We start from the raw sequence: 15,633 nt of genomic DNA, 5'->3' as shown, positions 1-15,633 counted from the left end.
GCTGCCGTAGTCTGATATTATTTGAGACATTTTCAGTGACTGTGAAAAAACCGTAGCGGGCAGATAACTGTAATAATCGTTCACTTCTGGAAACAAGCACCAAAATTGGCACACATACTCCTTAGGGATTGCTCTTTTGATAAAACCCGTTAGCCACCTAAAAATTAAAGATGGCGGCCAGTGAGTAAGTCCATGGGTCCAAATTTGGATTCTGCATAGTAAAAAATGTATTATTTGATACCAAGATAATTAAAATAGGACAAGTCTTTGCGATTGTATTCCGAAATGCAATATTAACAAAGACGGTTTATAAACCAAGACCTTCCATGACGAGTCAGCTTCCTGTATGCATGTCACGTGGGCTTCTGCACGGCCACGCCCCTTTAGGGAGACCAGAGGCAGCATAGAGTGTCTCTACGACACACTCTCGCCAGATTTGGCTCAGATCTCCTAGGCAACGTCAAACAAACGGCCGCGAACCCCCGTGAAAATGATTAAAATTATTTTTGGCATGCTGAATATGACTGTTAGTAGTGTAAATATTTAATGTTATCATAAGAAAATATAAATATCTCACTTTCATCTACCTACAAATTGTATAAAACCACACACACGTTCACAGACGAGGTGGGGTGACGGTTGGCCACGCCCACTTAGAGAGACAGAAAGTGTATACCATTTCATATCATTGAAGCAGCCGCTCATGGAGTATCTTTCCATTTATTGAATATCTTTGATATTACTGTGTATTCAATGGCGGCCATCTTGAAAAATGGCCGCCATCTTTAATTTTTAGGTGGCTAACAGGTTTTATCAAAAGAGCAATGTGTGCCAATTTTGGTGCTTGTTTCCAGAAGTGAACGATTCTCCTGTAATTTTGCAGTTATCTGCCCCACTATAGAAACTTCTTTTTTTTTTCTACATGTTGCCGAAAGTGTCCTTAAAAGGTCTGTGTTTTCACTACCTACTTTTTGTTGTATTAAGGACGCCCTTCATGTGTTAATTTGGGACGCCGGCGTCCCAACCACTAGGGGGCCCTGCGTGAACAGGTTAAACAATGGGCCACCAGGAATGTTTTGTCTCTTGTTAATTTTCTTTATGTCTTGATTAGTTTGATGTGTTGGTGCTTTATGTTTTAGTTTAGTCAAGTCACTCATGTCCTGTCCTGCACTTCCTGTTTTATTTTCTACTCACCTTTGCCTCTCCTCCTTCCAGATCATGACTTCCTCCCTCTGTGTCCTTTCCCTGTTTGGTTCCACCGTTGTCCCCCCCCACCACCTCATGTTCAGAGAGTCCTCGTCACGTTTTTTGGGTTTATAATCTTTCCTCCAAGTGTTTTTGTTGTATTTTATTAGCCTCCTTGAGAGCGCTTTTTGTTTGCAAATAAATTTCCTTTGAGTGGTGCATTTGAGTCCTTCCTGTCATCATTAACCGTGTTTCTATTATTTTAACCGGGTTTTTATTGTAATTACTTGCAACAACCTTAAAGGGATAGTTCAACATTTTGTCAAATTGGCCCATTGCCATAACCCCTATAGTCATAGCAGTACAGTAGGTTTGTTACCTTTTTATTAATTGTCGGTGCAAGCTATTTTTAGAACGGCGGAGCAGAGCCGTGAGCTGCTCAGAGAAGGAGGCTCATGGGATTTCTTGGTTTCCCTCATCAAATACACAATCCAACAACTCCACAACGCTCTGGTGGACAAGTTGTGACCTGCACATTCACCACGCTATGAGATAATAACACAACGTTACCACACAGAGTTGTTTTAGAGGGAAATACAGAGACTGCTTGATGAAAAACTGTCCCTGAAGGCAACGCTCATGAGAGGTTTTGCATGAATTTCCCTCTAAAACAACTCAGAGATAAATTAATCAGTCTGAGCTAAACGACCTCCTTAGTCAATCAGCTCCATATTTCATCTCCACAGCGACTGATGAGCGTATAGTTTGGAGCAGCACCAGCTTCAGTCTGGGCGCTATAACGTCCATATTGGATATTAAAATAAAAAAACCCTTCAGCCATCTGGTGCTGGAGCAGCTGATACCACAAGTGTTCCCACGCCGACGCCGTCAATCATCTGCCACATCATTTATCACAGAGGAGCGATGGATCCTGTATTCAAACACATGCTGAAATCCCACAATGCATCATACTTAATTAACCCAGCATGTGTTCAGGTGTTAGAGTTAGATGTTCAGCCACAAACAGACACACCTCATCCTCTTTGATTGTGTGGTATATTGATGTTGACATCTACAGCTGCTGCTCCTCGCACTGGAATGAGGAAATATCTGATTATCTGCTGTCAAACACACTGAGCTGCTGCAGCCTGTTCACTGTAGATCTGAAGGGGAGGGAACAAGGAAACACACCTTGTTCCCTCCCCTTCAGATCTACAGTTACACTTCTGAGCAACAGAAACCCAGACAGTCGTCGTCGTCGTCTGTGAGAGGTGAAATGGCGCAGAAAGGAGTTCATCTGGACCAGGAGACCTTCTCTTGTTCCATCTGTCTGGATCTACTGAAGGATCCAGTGACTATTCCCTGTGGACACAGCTACTGCTTCAACTGTATTAAAACCCACTGGGATGGAGAGGATGGGAAGAAAATCTACAGCTGTCCTCAGTGTAGGCAGACCTTCACACCGAGGCCTCCTCTGGTGAAAAACATCATGTTTGCAGCTTTAGTGGAGCAGCTGAAGAAGACTGGACTCCAAGCTGCTGCTGCTGCTGATCACTGCTATGCTGGACCTGAAGATGTGGCCTGTGATTTCTGCACTGGGAGGAAACTCAAAGCTGTCAAGTCCTGTCTGCAATGTCTGGTCTCTTATTGTGAGAAACACCTGCAGCCTCATTATGAATCTCCTTCATTTAAGAATCACAAGCTGGTGGAGCCCTCCAAGAAGCTCCAGGAGAACATCTGCTCTCGTCATAATGAGGTGATGAAGATGTTCTGCCGCACTGATCAGAAGTGTATCTGTTATCTCTGTTCTGTGGATGAACATAAAGGCCACGACACAGTCTCAGCTGCAGCAGAAAGGACTGAGAGGCAGAGAGAGCTGGAGCTGAGTCGACAGAAAATCCAGCAGAGAATCCAGCTCAGAGAGAAAGATGTGAAGGTGCTTCAACAGGAGGTGGAGGCCATCAATGGCTCTGCTGATAAAGCAGTGGAGGACAGTGAGAAGATCTTCACTCAGCTGATCCGTCTGATGGAGAAAAGAAGCTCTGAGCTGAAGCAGCAGATCAGATCCCAGCAGGAAACTCAAGTGAGTGGAGTCAAAGAGCTTCAGAAGAAGCTGGAGCAGGAGATCACTGAGCTGAAGAGGAAAGACGCTGAGCTGAAGCTGCTGTCACACACAGAGGATCACACCCAGTTTCTACACAACTACCCCTCACTGTCAGCACTCAGTCCATCTACACACTCATCCAGCATCAACATCCGTCCTCTCAGACACTTTGAGGATGTGACAGCAGCTGTGTCAGAGCTCAGAGACAAACTACAGGACCTTCTGAGAGACACATGGACAAACATCTCACTGACAGAGACTCAAGTGGATGTTTTACTGTCACCACCACCAGAGCCCAGGACCCGAGCTGACTTCTTAAGATATTCACAGGAAATCACACTGGATCCAAACACAGCACACAGAGAACTGTTGTTATCTGAGGGAAACAGGAAAGTAACATTAATGAGTGAAGTTCAGTCTTATTCTAGTCACCCAGACAGATTCACTAGATGGCCTCAGGCCCTGAGTAGAGAGAGTCTGACTGGACGTTGTTACTGGGAGATGGAGTGGAGAGGAGGAGGAGTTTATGTAGCAGTCGCATACAAGAATATCAGCAGAGCAGGGAGGGAAAGTTTGTTTGGACGTAACGACAAATCTTGGTCATTAGATTGTTCCAACAACAGTTTCACATTTATGTTCAACAACATCCAGACTCCAGTCTCAGGTCCTCGGTCCTCCAGAGTAGGAGTGTACCTGGATCACAGAGCAGGTATTCTGTCCTTCTACAGCGTCTCTGAAACCATGACTCTCCTCCACAGAGTCCAGACCACATTCACTCAGCCTCTACATGCTGGAGTTTATCTTTACTGTTATGGATGCACAGCAGAGTTGTGTAAACTCAAATAGACAAAGATGATTGAAGGAGCAGTTGGTTAAAATCTGTATTTTAGTTCATCACTTTCTTTAGTCTCCATGTTTGTTGCTAAAAGGTCATTGCTGTCGTGTCTCTGCACTGCACAGAGATCAGCTGTCAATCATTAAACATTGTGGGCGGGACTTTGACCTCTAGTTGTCATTTCTTCTTGCGTTGATGTTTGAAACTAAGAAATCTACAATCACATTTACATTGACGTGTTTGTCAGATCAAAATGTTGTTGTTAGAATCCACTCACTAATAAGGTCTATGAGCTTTAATCAAAGTGTAAACATCATGATTATAATCATACCCATGTTACTAATTAACCTAACTAGTTGCTCCTCCAGCTGTTTATTATTCCTATCATTTACTTTTCCAGCCTTTCGTTGCTCTTGTTCCAACTTTACAGAAACAATCAGTGTATGTTGAACTCCAGGTATCAATAGATGAGATCATTACACTACAGAGAATGATGTATGACAGCTAACAGACCAATGTTTGCATTCTCTGAGTGAAATGTTTGAATATATAGTTAATGTTGTTGACAATAAACTTTGTGTGATATATATTTTTGCACTTTGTATGTATATGTTGTGTGGGAACTGAAAATAAATATGTTGAGCAACATCTTCCATGTCTGGAATGGATGTTTTCTTGAGTCTATAAGGTAACAATAATATAACCAGACTTCATTGTAAACGGGAGAAGTTGAGTTTTACAGCTGCTGCTCCTCGCACTGGAATGAGGAAATATCTGATTATCTGCTGTCAAACACACTGAGCTGCTGCAGCCTGTTCACTGTAGATCTGAAGGGGAGGGAACAAGGAAACACACCTTGTTCCCTCCCCTTCAGATCTACAGTTACACTTCTGAGCAACAGAAACCCAGACCGTCGTCGTCGTCGTTTGTGAGAGGTGAAATGGCGCAGAAAGGAGTTCATCTGGACCAGGAGACCTTCTCTTGTTCCATCTGTCTGGATCTACTGAAGGACCCAGTGACTATTCCCTGTGGACACAGCTACTGCTTCAACTGTATTAAAACCCACTGGGATGCAGAGGATGGGAAGAAAATCTACAGCTGTCCTCAGTGTAGGCAGACCTTCACACCGAGGCCTGTCCTGGTGAAAAACACCATGTTAGCAGCTTTAGTGGAGCAGCTGAAGAAGACTGGACTCCAAGCTGCTGCTGCTGATCACTGCTATGCTGGACCTGAAGATGTGGCCTGTGATGTCTGCACTGGGAGGAAACTCAAAGCTGTCAAGTCCTGTCTGCAATGTCTGGTCTCTTATTGTGAGAAACACCTGCAGCCTCATTATGAATCTCCTTCATTTAAGAATCACAAGCTGGTGGAGCCCTCCAAGAAGCTCCAGGAGAACATCTGCTCTCGTCATAATGAGGTGCTGAAGATGTTCTGCCGCACTGATCAGAAGTGTATTTGTCACCTCTGCCTGGATGAACATAAAGGCCACGACACAGTCTCAGCTGCAGCAGAAAGGACTGAGAGGCAGAGAGAGCTGGAGCTGAGTCAACAGAAAATCCAGCAGAGAATCCAGGACAGAGAGAAAGACGTGAAGGTGCTTCAACAGGAGGTGGAGGCCATCAATGGCTCTGCTGATAAAGCAGTGGAGGACAGTGAGAAGATCTTCACTCAGCTGATCCGTCTGATGGAGAAAAGAAGCTCTGAGCTGAAGCAGCAGATCAGATCCCAGCAGGAAACTCAAGTGAGTGGAGTCAAAGAGCTGGAGAAGAAGCTGGAGCAGGAGATCACTGAGCTGAAGAGGAAAGACGCTGAGCTGAAGCTGCTGTCGCACACAGAGGATCACACCCAGTTTCTACACAACTACCCCTCACTGTCAGCACTCAGTCCATCTACACACTCATCCAGCATCAACATCCGTCCTCTCAGACACTTTGAGGACGTGACAGCAGCTGTGTCAGAGCTCAGAGACAAACTACAGGACCTTCTGAGAGACACATGGACAAACATCTCACTGACTGAGACTGAAGTGGATGTTTTACTGTCACCACCACCAGAGCCCAGGACCAGAGCTGACTTCTTAAGATATTCACAGGAAATCACACTGGATCCAAACACAGTACACAGAGAACTGTTATTATCTGAAGGAAACAGGAAAGTGACATGGGGTCAACCACAGTCTTATTCTCGTCACCCAGACAGATTCACTACATATCCTCAGGTCCTGAGTAGAGAGAGTCTGACTGGACGTTGTTACTGGGAGGTGGAGTGGAGAGGAAGAGGAGTTCGTGTAGCAGTCACATACAAGAATATCAGCAGAGCAGGGAGGGAAAGTTGGTTTGGAGGTAACGACAAATCTTGGTCATTAGAGTGTTTCAACAACAGTTTCACATTTTGGTTCAACAGCATCGAGACTCCAGTCTCAGGTCCTCGGTCCTCCAGAGTAGGAGTGTACCTGGATCACAGAGCAGGTATTCTGTCCTTCTACAGCGTCTCTAAAACCATGACTCTCCTCCACAGAGTCCAGACCACATTCACTCAGCCTCTACATGCTGGAGTTTGGGTTGGTTCTGGATCCACAGCAGAGTTGTGTAAACTCAAATAGACAAAGATCATTGAAGGTGCAGTTGGTTAAAATCTGTATTTTAGTTCATCACTTTCTTTAGTCTCCATGTTTGTTGCTAAAAGCTCATTGCTGTTGTGTCTCTGCACTGCACAGAGATCAGCTGTCAATCATTAAACATTGTGGGCGGGACTTTGACCTCTAGTTGTCATTTCTTCTTGCGTTGATGTTTGAAACTGAGAAATCTACAATCACATTTACATTGACGTGTTTGTCGGGTCAAAATGTTGTTGTTGTTAGAATCCACTCACTAATAAGGTCTATGAGCTTTAATCAAAGTGTAAACATCGTGATTATAATCACACCCATGTTACTAATGAACCTAACTAGTTGCTCCTCCAGCTGTTTATTATTCCTATCATTTACTTTTGCAGCCTTTTGTTGCTCTTGTTCCAACTTTACAGAAACAATCAGTGTATGTTGAACTCCAGGTATCAATAGATGAGATCATTACACTACAGAGAAGGATGTATGACAGCTAACAGACCAATGTTTGCATTCTCTGACTGAAATGTTTGAATATATAGTTAATGTTGTTGACAATAAACTTTGTGTGATATATATTTTTGCACTTTGTATGTATATGTTGTGTGGGAACTGAAAATAAATATGTTGAGCAACATCTTCCATGTCTGGAATGGATGTTTTCTTGAGTCTATAAGGTAACAATAATATAACCAGACTTCATTGTAAATGGGAGAAGTTGAGATCTACAGCTGCTGCTCCTTGCACTGGAATGAGGAAATATCTGATTATCTGCTGTCAAACACACTGAGCTGCTGCAGCCTGTTCACTGTAGATCTGAAGGGGAGGGAACAAGGAAACACACCTTGTTCCCTCCCCTTCAGATCTACAGGTTGAAGATGGGTGGAACCAACATGTGGTGAAGAGGAGGAGCCGACAGGCCCCGTTCACCGCACAGACACATGTTGTTGAGATCAGAGCTCAGACTAGTTTCACTTCTGAGCAACAGAAACTCAGACAGTTGTCGTCGTCTGTGAGAGGTGAAATGGCGCAGAAAGGAGTTCATCTGGACCAGGAGACCTTCTCTTGTTCCATCTGTCTGGATCTACTGAAGGATCCAGTGACTATTCCCTGTGGACACAGCTACTGCTTCAGCTGTATTAAAACCCACTGGGATGCAGAGGATGGGAGGAAAATCTACAGCTGTCCTCAGTGTAGGCAGACCTTCACACCGAGGCCTCCTCTGGTGAAAAACATCATGTTTGCAGATTTAGTGGAGGAGCTGAAGAAGACTGGACTCCAAGCTGCTCCTGCTGATCACTGCTATGCTGGACCTGAAGATGTGGCCTGTGATGTCTGCACTGGGAGGAAACTCAAAGCTGTCAAGTCCTGTCTGCAATGTCTGGTCTCTTATTGTGAGAAACACCTGCAGCCTCATTATGAATCTCCTTCATTTAAGAATCACAAGCTGGTGGAGCCCTCCAAGAAGCTCCAGGAGAACATCTGCTCTCGTCATAATGAGGCGATGAAGATGTTCTGCCGCACTGATCAGCAGTGTATCTGTTATCTCTGTTCTGTGGATGAACATAAAGGCCACGACACAGTCTCAGCTGCAGCAGAAAGGACTGAGAGGCAGAGAGAGCCGGAGCTGAGTCGACAAAACATCCAGCAGAGAATCCAGGACACAGAGAAAGACGTGAAGGTGCTTCAACAGGAGGTGGAGGCCATCAATGGCTCTGCTGATAAAGCAGTGGAGGACAGTGAGAAGATCTTCACTCAGCTGATCCGTCTGATGGAGAAAAGAAGCTCTGAGCTGAAGCAGCAGATCAGATCCCAGCAGGAAACTCAAGTGAGTGGAGTCAAAGAGCTTGAGAAGAAGCTGGAGCAGGAGATCACTGAGCTGAAGAGGAAAGACGCTGAGCTGAAGCTGCTGTCACACACAGAGGATCACACCCAGTTTCTACACAACTACCCCTCACTGTCAGCACTCAGTCCATCTACACACTCATCCAGCATCAACATCCGTCCTCTCAGACACTTTGAGGATGTGACAGCAGCTGTGTCAGAGCTCAGAGACAAACTACAGGACCTTCTGAGAGACACATGGACAAACATCTCACTGACAGAGACTCAAGTGGATGTTTTACTGTCACCACCACCAGAGCCCAGGACCAGAGCTGACTTCTTAAGATATTCACAGGAAATCACACTGGATCCAAACACAGCATACACATGTCTGTTATTATCTGAAGGGAACAGGAAAGTGACATGGGATGATGTTCAGTCTTATTCTAGTCACCCAGACAGATTCACTATGTATTATCAGGTCCTGAGCAGAGAGAGTCTGACTGGACGTTGTTACTGGGAGGTGGAGTGGAGAGGAATAGGAGTTCGTGTAGCAGTCACATACAAGAATATCAGCAGAGCAGGGAGGGAAAGTTGGTTTGGAGGTAACGACAAATCTTGGTCATTAGATTGTTCCAACAACAGTTTCACATTTTGGTTCAACTACACCCACACTCCAGTCTCAGGTCCTCGGTCCTCCAGAGTAGGAGTGTACCTGGATCACAGAGCAGGTATTCTGTCCTTCTACAGCGTCTCTGAAACCATGACTCTCCTCCACAGAGTCCAGACCACATTCACTCAGCCTCTACATGCTGGACTTTGGCTTGACTATGCTTTTGGATCCACAGCAGAGTTGTGTAAACTCAAATAGACAAAGATGATTGAAGGAGCAGTTGGTTAAAATCTGTATTTTAGTTCATCACTTTCTTTAGTCTCCATGTTTGTTGCTAAAAGCTCATTGCTGTTGTGTCTCTGCACTGCACAGTGATCAGCTGTCAATCATTAAACATTGTGGGCGGGACTTTGACCTCTAGTTGTCATTTCTTCTTACGTTGATGTTTGAAACTAAGAAATCTACAATCACATTTACATTGACGTGTTTGTCGGATCAAAATGTTGTTGTTGTTAGAATCCACTCACTAATAAGGTCTATGAGCTTTAATCAAAGTGTAAACATCATGATTATAACCATACCCATGTTACTAATGAACCTAACTAGTTGCTCCTCCAGCTGTTTATTATTCGTATCATTTACTTTTCCAGCCTTTTGTTGCTCTTGTTCCAACTTTACAGAAACAATCAGTGTATGTTGAACTCCAGGTATCAATAGATGAGATCATTACACTACAGAGAATGATGTATGACAGCTAACAGACCAATGTTTGCATTCTCTGAGTGAAATGTCTGAATATATAGTTAATGTTGTTGACAATAAACTTTGTGTGATATATATTTTTGCACTTTGCATGTATATGTTGTGTGGGAACTGAAAATAAATATGTTGAGCAACATCTTCCATGACTTGTTTGGGTGTTTTCTTGAGTCTATAAGGTAACAATAATATAACCAGACTTCATTGTAAATGGGAGAAGTTGAGATTTACAGCTGCCGCTCCTCGCACTGGAATGAGGAAATATCTGATTATCTGCTGTCAAACACATTGAGCTGCTGCACCCTGTTCACTGTAGATCTGAAGGGGAGGGAACAAGGAAACACACCTTGTTCCCTCCCCTTCAGATCTACAGTTTGAAGATGGGTGGAACCAACATGTGGTGGTGAAGAGGAGGAGCCGACAGGCCCCGTTCACGGCACAGACACATGTTGTTGAGATCAGAGCTCAGACTAGTTTCACTTCTGAGCAACAGAAACTCAGACAGTCGTCGTCGTCTGTGAGAGGTGAAATGGCGCAGAAAGGAGTTCATCTGGACCAGGAGACCTTCTCTTGTTCCATCTGTCTGGATCTACTGAAGGATCCAGTGACTATTCCCTGTGGACACAGCTACTGCTTCAACTGTATTAAAACCCACTGGGATGCAGAGGATGGGAAGAAAATCTACAGCTGTCCTCAGTGTAGGCAGACCTTCACACCGAGGCCTCCTCTGGTGAAAAACATCATGTTTGCAGCTTTAGTGGAGGAGCTGAAGAAGACTGGACTCCAAGCTGCTGCTGCTGATCACTGCTATGCTGGACCTGAAGATGTGGCCTGTGATTTCTGCACTGGGAGGAAACTCAAAGCTGTCAAGTCCTGTCTGCAATGTCTGGTCTCTTATTGTGAGAAACACCTGCAGCCTCATTATGAATCTCCTTCATTTAAGAATCACAAGCTGGTGGAGCCCTCCAAGAAGCTCCAGGAGAACATCTGCTCTCGTCATAATGAGGTGATGAAGATGTTCTGCCGTACTGATCAGAAGTGTATCTGTTATATCTGCCCTGTGGATGAACATAAAGGCCACGACACAGTCTCAGCTGCAGCAGAAAGGACTGAGAGGCAGAGAGAGCTGGAGCTGAGTCGACAGAAAATCCAGCAGAGAATCCAGCTCAGAGAGAAAGACGTGAAGGTGCTTCAACAGGAGGTGGAGGCCATCAATGGCTCTGCTGATAAAGCAGTGGAGGACAGTGAGAAGATCTTCACTCAGCTGATCCGTCTGATGGAGAAAAGAAGCTCTGAGCTGAAGCAGCAGATCAGATCCCAGCAGGAAACTCAAGTGAGTGGAGTCAAAGAGCTTGAGAAGAAGCTGGAGCAGGAGATCACTGAGCTGAAGAGGAAAGACGCTGAGCTGAAGCTGCTGTCACACACAGAGGATCACACCCAGTTTCTACACAACTACCCCTCACTGTCAGCACTCAGTCCATCTACACACTCATCCAGCATCAACATCCGTCCTCTCAGACACTTTGAGGACGTGACAGCAGCTGTGTCAGAGCTCAGAGACAAACTACAGGACCTTCTGAGAGACACGTGGACAAACATCTCACTGACAGTGACTGAAGTGGATGTTTCACTGTCACCACCACCAGAGCCCAGGACCAGAGCTGACTTCTTAAGATATTCACAGGAAATCACACTGGATCCAAACACAGCAAACACATGGCTGTTATTATCTGAAGGAAACAGAAAAGTGACTTATTCTAGTCACCCAAACAGATTCACTAGATGTCCTCAGGTCCTGAGTAGAGAGAGTCTGACTGGACGTTGTTACTGGGAGGTGGAGTGGAGAGGAATAGGAGTTATTGTAGCAGTCGCATACAAGAATATCAGCAGAGAAAGTTTGTTTGGACGTAATGACAAATCTTGGTCATTAGATTGTTACAACAACAGTTTCACATTTTGGTTCAACAGCATCCAGACTCCAGTCTCAGGTCCTCAGTCCTCCAGACTAGGAGTGTACCTGGATCACAGAGCAGGTATTCTGTCCTTCTACAGCGTCTCTGAAACCGTGACTCTCCTCCACAGAGTCCAGACCACATTCACTCAGCCTCTACATGCTGGAGTTTATCTTTACTGTTATGGATCCACAGCAGAGTTGTGTAAACTCAAATAGACAAAGATGATTGAAGGTGCAGTTGGTTAAAATCTGTATTTTAGTTCATCACTTTCTTTAGTCTCCATGTTTGTTGCTAAAAGCTCATTGCTGTCGTGTCTCTGCACTGCACAGAGATCACCTGTCAATCATTAAACATTGTGGGTCGGACTTTGATCTCTAGTTGTCATTTCTTCTTGCGTTGATGTTTGAAACTAAGAAATCTACAATCACATTTACATTGACGTGTTTGTCAGATCAAAATGTTGTTGTTGTTAGAATCCACTCACTAATAAGGTCTATGAGCTTTAATCAAAGTGTAAACATCATGATTATAATCATACCCATGTTACTAATTAACCTAACTAGTTGCTCCTCCAGCTGTTTATAATTCGTGTCATTTACTCTTCCAGCCTTTTGTTGCTCTTGTTCCAACTTTACAGAAACAATCAGTGTATGTTGAACTCCAGGTATCAATAGATGAGATCATTACACTACAGAGAATGATGTATGACAGCTAACAGACCAATGTTTGCATTCTCTGAGTGAAATGTCTGAATATATTGTTGACAATAAACTTTGTGTGTTATATATTTTTGCACTTTGCATGTATATGTTGTGTGGGAACTGAAAATAAATATGTTGAGCAACATCTTCCATGTCTGGAATGGATGTTTTCTTGAGTCTATAAGGTAACAATAATATAACCAGACTTCATTGTAAATGGGAGAAGTTGAGATTTACAGCTGCTGCTCCTCGCACTGGAATGAGGAAATATCTGATTATCTGCTGTCAAACACACTGAGCTGCTGCACCCTGTTCACTGTAGATCTGAAGGGGAGGGAACAAGGAAACACACCTTGTTCCCTCCCCTTCAGGTCTACAGGTTGAAGATGGGTGGAACCAACATGTGGTGAAGAGGAGGAGCCGACAGGCCCCGTTCACTGCACAGACACATGTTGTTGAGATCAGAGCTCAGACTAGTTTCACTTCTGAGCAACAGAAACTCAGACAGTCGTCGTCGTCGTCGTCTGTGAGAGGTGAAATGGCGCAGAAAGGAGTTCATCTGGACCAGGAGACCTTCTCTTGTTCCATCTGTCTGGATCTACTGAAGGATCCAGTGACTATTCCCTGTGGACACAGCTACTGCTTCAACTGTATTAAAACCCACTGGGATGCAGAGGATGGGAAGAAAATCTACAGCTGTCCTCAGTGTAGGCAGACCTTCACACCGCGGCCTGTCCTGGTGAAAAACATCATGTTAGCAGCTTTAGTGGAGCAGCTGAAGAAGACTGCACTCCAAGCTGCTGCTGCTGCTGATCACTGCTATGCTGGACCTGAAGATGTGGCCTGTGATGTCTGCACTGGGAGGAAACTCAAAGCTGTCAAGTCCTGTCTGCAATGTCTGGTCTCTTATTGTGAGAAACACCTGCAGCCTCATTATGAATCTCCTTCATTTAAGAATCACAAGCTGGTGGAGCCCTCCAAGAAGCTCCAGGAGAACATCTGCTCTCGTCATGATGAGGTGATGAAGATGTTCTGCAGCACTGATCAGAAGTGTATCTGTTATATCTGCCCTGTGGATGAACATAAAGGCCACGACACAGTCTCAGCTGCAGCAGAAAGGACTGAGAGGCAGAGAGAGCTGGAGCTGAGTCGACAGAAAATCCAGCAGAGAATCCAGGACAGAGAGAAAGACGTGAAGGTGCTTCAACAGGAGGTGGAGGCCATCAATGGCTCTGCTGATAAAGCAGTGGAGGACAGTGAGAAGATCTTCACTCAGCTGATCCGTCTGATGGAGAAAAGAAGCTCTGAGCTGAAGCAGCAGATCAGATCCCAGCAGGAAACTCAAGTGAGTGGAGTCAAAGAGCTTGAGAAGAAGCTGGAGCAGGAGATCACTGAGCTGAAGAGGAAAGACGCTGAGCTGAAGCTGCTGTCGCACACAGAGGATCACACCCAGTTTCTACACAACTACCCCTCACTGTCAGCACTCAGTCCATCTACACACTCATCCAGCATCAACATCCGTCCTCTCAGACACTTTGAAGATGTGACAGCAGCTGTGTCAGAGCTCAGAGACAAACTACAGGACCTTCTGAGAGACACATGGACAAACATCTCACTGACAGTGGCTGAAGTGGATGTTTTACTGTCACCACCACCAGAGCCCAGGACCAGAGCTGACTTCTTAAGATATTCACAGGAAATCACATTGGATCCAAACACAGCACACAAACATCTGTTATTATCTGAAGGAAACAGGAAAGTAACATGGGGTCAACTACAGTCTTATTCTAGTCACCCAGACAGATTCACTAGATGGCCTCAGGTCCTGAGTAGAGAGAGTCTGACTGGACGTTGTTACTGGGAGGTGGAGAGGAGAGGAATAGGAGTTTTTGTAGCAGTCGCATACAAGAATATCAGCAGAGAACGTTTGTTTGGAGGTAACGACAAATCTTGGTCATTAGATTGTTCCAACAACAGTTTCACATTTTGGTTCAACAACATCCAGACTCCAGTCTCAGGTCCTCAGTCCTCCAGAGTAGGAGTGTACCTGGATCACAGAGCAGGTATTCTGTCCTTCTACAACGTCTCTGAAACCATGACTCTCCTCCACAGAGTCCAGACCACATTCACTCAGCCTCTACATGCTGGAGTTTGGGTTGGTTATAAATCCACAGCAGAGTTGTGTAAACTCAAACAGACAAAGATGATTGAAGGTGCAGTTGGTTAAAATCTGTATTTTAGTTCATCACTTTCTTTAGTCTCCATGTTTGTTGCTAAAAGCTCATTGCTGTCGTGTCTCTGCACTGCACAGAGATCAGCTGTCAATCATTAAACATTGTGGGCGGGACTTTGACCTCTAGTTGTCATTTCTTCTTGTGTTGATGTTTGAAACTAAGAAATCTACAATCACATTTACATTGACGTGTTTGTCGGATCAAAATGTTGTTGTTGTTAGAATCCACTCACTAATAAGGTCTATGAGCTTTAATCAAAGTGTAAACATCATGATTATAATCACACCCATGTTACTAATTAACCTAACTAGTTGCTCCTCCAGCTGTTTATTATTCCTATCATTTACTTTTCCAGCCTTTTGTTGCTCTTGTTCCAACTTTACAGAAACAATCAGTGTATGTTGAACTCCAGGTATCAATAGATGAGATCATTACACTACAGAGAATGATGTATGACAGCTAACAGACCAATGTTTGCATTCTCTGACTGAAATGTTTGAATATATAGTTAATGTTGTTGACAATAAACTTTGTGTGATATATATTTTTGTACTTTGCATGTATATGTTGTGTGGGAACTGAAAATAAATATGTTGAGCAACGTCTTCCATGTCTGGAATGGATGTTTTCTTGAGTCTATAAGGTAACAATAATATAACCAGACTTCATTGTAAATGGGAGAAGTTGAGATTTACAGCTGCTGCTCCTCGCACTGGAATGAGGAAATATCTGATTATCTGCTGTCAAACACACTGAGCGGCTGCACCCTGTTCACTGTAGATCTGAAGGGGAGGGAACAAGGAAACACACCTTGTTCC

At 44.3% G+C, this 15,633-nt stretch overlaps 5 protein-coding genes across 7 annotated transcripts; all 5 read left to right on the top strand.

Moving 5' to 3' along the window:
• The first annotated feature begins 2,440 nt into the window (after nt 1-2,440).
• On the top strand, nt 2,441-4,181 carry LOC146972981 (tripartite motif-containing protein 16-like). Of its 2 annotated transcripts, XM_085799190.1 has the most exons (2): nt 2,462-3,553; nt 3,584-4,181. In XM_085799190.1, exons 1-2 carry the CDS (start codon nt 2,462-2,464, stop codon nt 4,133-4,135), a joined length of 1,644 nt encoding a protein of 547 aa, XP_085655316.1. In that variant the 3' UTR covers nt 4,136-4,181. The 2 variants fall into 2 exon arrangements, with proteins under 2 accessions (XP_085655317.1, XP_085655316.1); XM_085799191.1 differs by having other exon boundaries at nt 2,441-4,181.
• Nucleotides 4,182-5,064: 883 nt separating this feature from the next.
• LOC146972980 (tripartite motif-containing protein 16-like) lies at nt 5,065-6,793 on the top strand. Its single transcript, XM_085799189.1, has one exon. It carries the CDS (start codon nt 5,065-5,067, stop codon nt 6,724-6,726), a length of 1,662 nt encoding a protein of 553 aa, XP_085655315.1. The 3' UTR covers nt 6,727-6,793.
• Nucleotides 6,794-7,741: 948 nt separating this feature from the next.
• On the top strand, nt 7,742-9,530 carry LOC146972979 (tripartite motif-containing protein 16-like). 2 transcript variants are annotated; one of them, XM_085799192.1, is made up of 2 exons: nt 7,754-8,842; nt 8,873-9,530. In XM_085799192.1, exons 1-2 carry the CDS (start codon nt 7,754-7,756, stop codon nt 9,422-9,424), a joined length of 1,641 nt encoding a protein of 546 aa, XP_085655318.1. In that variant the 3' UTR covers nt 9,425-9,530. The 2 variants fall into 2 exon arrangements, with proteins under 2 accessions (XP_085655319.1, XP_085655318.1); XM_085799193.1 differs by having other exon boundaries at nt 7,742-9,530.
• A 924-nt stretch (nt 9,531-10,454) lies between these two features.
• Nucleotides 10,455-12,133, top strand: LOC146972978 (tripartite motif-containing protein 16-like). Its single transcript, XM_085799195.1, has one exon. It carries the CDS (start codon nt 10,455-10,457, stop codon nt 12,093-12,095), a length of 1,641 nt encoding a protein of 546 aa, XP_085655321.1. The 3' UTR covers nt 12,096-12,133.
• A 978-nt stretch (nt 12,134-13,111) lies between these two features.
• On the top strand, nt 13,112-14,877 carry LOC146972977 (tripartite motif-containing protein 16-like). Its single transcript, XM_085799187.1, has one exon. It carries the CDS (start codon nt 13,120-13,122, stop codon nt 14,806-14,808), a length of 1,689 nt encoding a protein of 562 aa, XP_085655313.1. The 5' UTR covers nt 13,112-13,119; the 3' UTR covers nt 14,809-14,877.
• Nucleotides 14,878-15,633: the final 756 nt, after the last annotated feature.

The sequence above is a fragment of the Trachurus japonicus genome, chromosome 15 (assembly GCF_045865225.1).
Source record: "Trachurus japonicus isolate A0001 chromosome 15, Traja_1.0".
Lineage (NCBI taxonomy): Eukaryota > Metazoa > Chordata > Actinopteri > Carangiformes > Carangidae > Trachurus > Trachurus japonicus.
Note: the sequence above shows the minus strand (reverse complement) of the source record. Positions and strands in the feature narration are given on the sequence as shown.